Source organism: Clupea harengus, chromosome 2 (assembly GCF_900700415.2).
Source record: "Clupea harengus chromosome 2, Ch_v2.0.2, whole genome shotgun sequence".
Lineage (NCBI taxonomy): Eukaryota > Metazoa > Chordata > Actinopteri > Clupeiformes > Clupeidae > Clupea > Clupea harengus.
In genome coordinates, this window is record NC_045153.1 from 11,678,784 (window position 1) to 11,686,038 (window position 7,255).

The 7,255-nt window shown below is 41.9% G+C and overlaps 1 protein-coding gene across 2 annotated transcripts; it reads left to right on the forward strand.

Moving 5' to 3' along the window:
• Window positions 1–402: 402 nt before the first annotated feature.
• LOC116222827 (nectin-3-like) lies at window positions 403–5,276 on the forward strand. Of its 2 annotated transcripts, XM_042703032.1 has the most exons (4): window positions 403–936; window positions 3,465–3,503; window positions 4,056–4,361; window positions 4,726–5,276. In XM_042703032.1, the coding sequence occupies exons 1-4, from the start codon at window positions 861–863 to the stop codon at window positions 5,109–5,111; spliced, it is 807 nt and encodes a 268-aa protein (XP_042558966.1). In that variant the 5' UTR covers window positions 403–860; the 3' UTR covers window positions 5,112–5,276. The 2 variants fall into 2 exon arrangements, with proteins under 2 accessions (XP_042558966.1, XP_042558967.1); XM_042703033.1 differs by lacking the exon at window positions 3,465–3,503 and having other exon boundaries at window positions 404–936.
• The last annotated feature ends 1,979 nt before the right edge of the window (window positions 5,277–7,255 follow it).

Here is a 7,255-nt window from a genome sequence, read left to right on the forward strand (position 1 = left end):
AGATGTCCCCCTCCTTTAGTAAAGTAGAGCATTGAAAAAGCCTGAAACGTATAGTGGGTAAGAGAAAAGCAAATCTAGTCAGAACTATTTGTTGATTGTGTGAAACATCAAATCAAATGCCCCTTCAAAATGTATATATGTATTTTGGAAGAGAGAGAGGGAGGTGAGAGAGGGAGACAGAGGGAGAGGGAGAGGGAGAGAACTGTTGGCACATCCATGTTTATTTCTGGAGTTCTCAGGCGTGTATTTTTATTCTGTTTTGTGTGGAATAGAGGCTCATGGCTGCCAGTGTTAGGAAACTGGTCATGTGGCGTCAGTGGTTATGACGACAGGAAACAACATCTCTCTCTCTCGTTCTCTCTCTCTCTCTCTCTCTCTCTGAGAATGACAGGAAGGATAGGCCGCCTTCATGACGTGCTGTCTAAGAGCTTCCACAAAGGGAATCAGAGGAAACTGGGGGAGGGATTGAGATCTTCACGAGTCAAGAGGGAAGCTAAGAGATGTTTCAGTTAGTTGGTGGAAGATGGTTCATCTGGTTGACAGACAGAATTCCACAGTTCTACTGGTTAGGGCTCCGTGTTTTCCGATATAAAGTGTGACTATAGAGTTTGAGAGCTTGATTATACAAAAGACATATGAAACGGAGAAATAACGGTTGTAGTGACAGCAATGAGCTCTCATTTTAAGCTGTTGTATTTGAGTTTAGCTGGACAACTAAACAAAATAACTACTTCTTGAGAGGCGAGTGCGACAGGGACGCTCAGGCGCTCAAAAAAGAGGAAACACGCCAGGATTAATTTGAACTTTTAGCACAGGAGTGGAAGAGACGAGGACAGACAGAGGGATCCTCACTGGGAGACATGGGACACACCTGGATGCTGTCTGCGGTCTGCCTCATGGCTACCTCGGCTTCCATCATATGTGGTGGTGTGGCAGGTGAGACATTTGTGCCAGTTTAAGGGGACATTTCATACAATTTTCATCGCGATACTTACCTACCTGAAAATTCTAACTTGACGATTCTACACTCTCTCTATCTCTATTTTTTTTGTGTGAGAGTGATAAGGACAATCTAAACATATATGTGATATATCCGGAATACGGTCAGTTACTTATGCATTATTGTAAATAATGGCACCAGCCAATTAGGTGTATCACAGAAATAGACCTTCATAATCAACAAAAGATGGCTGTAGTGGCTGTTCTCTTCAGTACAGTAACATGCCGTGCGTCTAATAGTTTTCATTAAATTGATTGAATATGTACGGTGTCCGTTACATTTGGTAGAAATCTCAACAAGAGGCATTTTAAGCTGGTCTCTACATATGTGATCGCTGAGTGTTTTCCACTATGTCCAATTTCACTCTGGTTCTCTGATACGTACATATGAATACAATGTACGACAGTATTTATCTTAACACAATTTTCCTGATGCTACTTTTGGGGAGTGGAAACCCATTTGACCAACAGTCCAGTCCATGTAATCTTTAAGGTATACTGTATACTGGACAAGGCCCACTTTCAGTGATGAAAGCAGGTTTACGGAGAATTTAGGTTTACCTCCTCATGGTTTGTGAAATATGAACGGTTTAGTTTAACATTTTCAGAATAGACCTTTAGAATACTTCTAGAAGTTGGTTGCGGCTATTCATTTCAGGATTTGATATCAGTCTGCGCTGAGTCGCACAAGATGGCTGAGGAATAGTTTTGTAAAGTAACCTATAAGTTAGTCCTTCTTTGGTCGACTGACACTATATTCACTTAAATGTGTCCCTCTTCGCTCTCTGTAGTGATGAAAACTACAGGGCTCAGAAAGGCACAAAAGATGAACACAACACGCTATCTCTTTCCAATACCCTCCCCCTAACCAATGAAAGGGGAACATTAGATGTCTGAAAATTAACCTTAAGTTCATCACTGTAGCTTTCAGTTTTAATGAAACAAAGGAAAGTATTTTCCTCCCCTCTTTTTATCCATTCTCCATTATGTGTGCTTAGCACTAATTGGAAACTAGATATAGCTACAGGGGTCACAAATATACGAGGACAACTGTTTGCCTGCTTAGTCTTCCCAACAGAAAGGAAAGTTTACACCTAGTATACGGTGTCTGGAGGCTGGTACCGCTATTATGGAGTAGGAAATACCATGAGTTGGGTGCTAATTGTGGCCACATATATTGTCAAATGGGTTATTAAGGTAGTCACCAAATTAACAGTTAGATTGGTCTCATTCCCAGTCAGTAAAAATACAGTTAGATGAGTGACTTTGCTAGTACCACATATACAGTTAGATGAGTGACTTTGCTAGTACCACATATCCAGTTAGATGAGTGACTTTGCTAGTACCACATATCCAGTTAGATGAGTGACTTTGCTAGTCCCACATATCCAGTGTTGGGGGGGGGGGGGGTACATTACCAGTCCCACATATACAGTTAGGGGGGTACATTAGTAGTCTCACATATACAGTTAAGTGGGTTACATTGGCAGTCCCACATATACAGTTAGGGGGGGGGGGGGGGGGGGGGGGTTACATTACCAGTCCCACATATACAGTTAGGGGGGTACATTAGTAGTCTCACATATACAGTTAAGTGGGTTACATTGGCAGTCCCACATATACAGTTAGGGTGGGGGGGTTACGTTGGCAGTCACCCTGTGTACAGTTAGATGGATGACGTTGCTCCCCTCTGCACTCAGAACAGAAGTGTGCTGCTGCTTCAGTGTTATGTCTTTCAGCTGCTGTGACACAGCTTTCTTTTCCACTCAGAGGGGAATCTTGGTGGTGGGTGAGATAGGGGGTGGGTTGAGGTTTTTGTAAGCCGACCACAATAACAAACAGATCATGTAAGACTTCCACCTAAAAGAGAGAGTGAATGCAGAGAGTGATGGTTAAAGAAAGCAATGACTTGACTTGATATTTTCAACAGTCAACTTTCCAAAAGTGTAACTGCGCTGAAGGCGCACAGCTGAAGAGGAAATCTGTTATGTTTGATGTCAACCGTCACGACCACTGCCCTCATTCTATAACTTAACGTCTGAACATCTCTGCTTTGGAACAGCTGAAGGCTGAAACACTCAGTATGTTTGAATGCAAAAAAAATGAGGTTTGTTTAGCTGTAAGTCAAGGATGACAGAGTTCAGTCGGAAGATGTTGAGAGAACCACAGGACATTTTTTATGCACTTCTCAGCAACATAATTAGCTCTATTTATTGTTTCACTTAAAGCCTTGTACCTCCCGACAGCCTCTTAATTAACCCCGACTTTTCTTTTAATTCAAATCTAAATGTAAGTGTTTCTTGTGACCCTTGAGCAATGCCTATAGAAAACCCATAACATCATGTTTAGCATGTCTGCATGTAGATCTATTGTGCATCTATTATCTAACCTAGCCAACTCTCTGTTCAATTATTAACCCTTGTTTGTCTGTTAACCCTTCACTAACATTTGTCTAACCCCATCAGGATCACGGCAAAATGTTTCAGAGGTCTCAGAGCTTCTAGGTAAACCATCTTCATGTCTTCATGTTTTTATGTGAATGTTTTGCCTTTGATATTTACAGTACGTGAATTCACGTAGTGGGCAGGAACACTTTCATGCTTTTGTCTGTCAAGCCTGTATGTTACTTTCTTATTTGTTATAAACTCTGTATTTGCTGAGCTGGATGAAGGGAAGTGAGCCCTATTTCCTGTTTCGCCGTGCAATGGGCTCTGCCTGAGCTGTCAGTCATGACTACTGCTGGCATGGCAAGATAGTGCCACAACGCTCAAGTGGCAATCAGTATGACAAACTGAAGAGTCTACAATTCAGTATAATAACTGGTCTTTGTTATTCATTGGTACTGCTTATTGTACTTATTGTGGAAAACTACAGCTGCTGTGTATACAAGCATTGGTATACAATACATTATATGCAAGTTAGATATACTATACACTACATACAATATGCAGTTGTAGTTATACAGTTATAGTAACAATTATAAAAAAAATAAAAATTAAACAACTCCTTTTTACAGGGAGAGAATGGCATTACTTATTTCCCTCCTCTTTTCCCAGTGTCACGAACGGAACATTTTGAGGAGGGCGAAGATGTGGACTTAAGGTGCAACAATAGGACATGGAGTAATACTCTTCATCATATTTGGAAAATAAACATCAGTGGAGTCAATTGTCTTATAAGTGAAGCTGCTAGCAAGCCCAGGCATAATAACTGCACAGGAGAAAAGACGCTCCGCAACACAGCGAAAGGGGAGTCGTACCTTTATATTCCTCACTTTGGAATCAAAGATGAAGGGACATACAAATGTGAAGAAGTGTACGTAGGTGGTGCTGAAACAGACACCATTACAGTTTTTGCTAGAGGTGAGAAATTAAGCATCTTAAACAAGTATGGAGAAATGCAGAGGGTTTAGACACATGCACTGTAACATTATGCCATAGATAGTCAATACTCACACAACATATATATGGAGAAAAGATGATTGTACAGTATATCTTCTTTTGTGTGCTTCAGTTAAGTTAAGAAAATCTCTTCATTATTTATTTAATTCATAATTGTAATTGCTATTTGGTATGTTTTCATTTGAGCTATTATCACAACTATTTAATCAGCTTTATCTGTGTACGTCTTCATGTTTGATTAGAAAAGGGCGAGATGAGTCTCGTCACCACTGTGTCCGCATGTGTCAGTAATTACTCACCTGGTCTCCTTCCTGTGTGTCTACAGTCCGCCCTGTCCTCTCCACCAGACTAGAGCATTACGACGGTCAGCGGTTTGCTGTCTGTTCTGCTGCCCGGGGAAAACCAGAGGCCACAGTGTCCTGGGAGGAGGAGTGGGGGTCCCCTGAGGTCACTGAAAAGTCAACCAACAACACAGATGGAACCGTCACCGTGGAGAGCTGGCTGCTCCTGCCTGATGACATCACCCAGGGCAACCTGACCTGTGTGGCCAGTCACGCCTCCTGGACTCATAATGAATTTCCTATCCTGGAGCTTTCAAACAGGACTGATTTCATCACCATAGTAGTGATTTCCTGCGCCGTCCTCTTGATCGTGGTGACAGCTGTAGTATTTTCATATGCAGCCCGTAAGCCCCTCTGCAAACTTAGGTAAGAGCTTGAACTCCAAGGGTGGGTCATGTCCTGTTTGGTCATCAATGAGTCATCATTATCTGCCATAGAATTCTCCACTGGTTTGCATTCATCTGTTTTTTTTACAGTTCCCTCATCAGCCGCTGCTGCAAGTCTGACGCCCCCCCATCCTCTGAGTCCAAACCAGCACAGGTAACTACATGGTTTCTTTACCTTTGGCTTTAGAGATTCATCAATGTCTCTTAAATTACACAAGAGAGGGAAGAAGAAGAAGAAGAAGAAGAAGAAGAAGAATTGTTTTCAAAATGTTACACAGTCTTCAACAAGATGAACAAACCGTAAACCAATAACATAAGTACAGGTTAAGTATTAAAACTAAAATTACCATATGTGGGGAAATTTCAAAGAATATAGAAACAAATAAATAAATATAGAATAGAATATAGAAGAATAGAAAACAACATTGCTTGAAAAGGTGTAAATCTCCCTTTTCAGACAAATCTCTAACTAGGGATTTGGGGACTTTTAAAAAGCAGGTCTCACACTGGGGTGACAACAGACTTGTAGTTCACGTAACCATTGTAAACACAAGCAAACACAAGTATATGTTTGCATGTTTCGCAGATGTTTTGTGTGATATGGATGTAGCAACTTGTGCTGTCACCATTGTGACATCTGCATGCTGTAGTCATGACATCCCTGTGACATCTGTCTCCATCTCTCCTTATCGCTGGCAGGAAGTGGAGGAAGTGGAGCCGTACGAGAGCTACGTGCAGCGTGTCAACTCCATCTACAACTCCTCTGCTGACCTCTTCGGTTGACGTGCAGACACAGCACTCGTCTGCAGGAAGATGTGTGTGTGTGTGTGTTACCCCCCCACTAGCAGAGATGATGGTGAAACACTCACATTTGAGATGTACAATCCACGACAGTGAAACCCTGACATTCGAGATTATGTACGTCAGACGTATTTGGTCAGCACACGGTGAGACACTTAGAGATGAAGGATGTCTTAAGATGTCTAGACGTGGACTTGTTTTCGTGCAACTTGTAGGTCTTCAGAACTGTGGATGCAAAGACGTGTTCAGAAAGAGTGTACATAAATATATATATATATATATATATATATATATATATAGTTCTTTCTTTTTTATATAGGATTTATTGTTGGGCTTTTTGCCATTAATCAGACAGGACAGTAAAGAGAGACAGGAAATGAGCTGGAGAGAGATTGGGAGTGGGATCGGAAAAATGACCACGAGCCGGATTCGAACTCGGGTCCCCAATATATGGACATTTCTGAAGTAGCCACAGCCTTCTCATCTTATCCAAGGAATGGACACAGAGTCATATCAGGAATACAAACAAGTGAACTTAAACAGGAACAACTGTGTACATAGGACGACAATGACAGAACACAGGACAATAAATAGACAGAAGTCATGAGACGTTTATTGATAGTTTCTGACAGCTGTTTGACAGTCCAAAGGGAACAACGATGAAGCCCTAAGCATTTTCATTAGAAGGCTGTGCTGAAGTATCAATCTGCTGTACTTTTTGAGGGCTCAGGTTTTGTCCTTTTCTAGTCTATTCAAATCGAAATCACACGCACAGAACCTACAAAATGGTAATGCAGCCACAAATACAGAAACACATGCTCACACAAACTGACACACTCACATGGAAATAGACACCCACACCCTCCCAGCCACCTACCACACACACACACACACACACACACACACACACACACACACACACACACACACACACACACACACACACACACACACACACACACACACACACACACACACACACACACACACACACACACACACACACACACACACACACACTTGTGGAGGCCTGAAAATACACCACGATAGTGAGTCAGAAACAGAGTAGTCATACAGCATGCTGAAGATATGTGTGTGTGTGTGGGGTAGGTGGGAGGGAAAGCATCTAATTGGCTTACGGGAAGCCAGAGTCCTGGGTCCGACAATAAAGCCACACTGTCACTCATACCAGGAGAAATTCTACTGTCATGATAGAGAGCTGTATAAAGAGAGGAAGAGGGGGAGAGAAAAAGAACAAGAGAAAGCAAGAGAGAGCTAGAGAGATATGACAAGATAGAGAGAAAGGACAATAGAGAGAGAGAGAGAA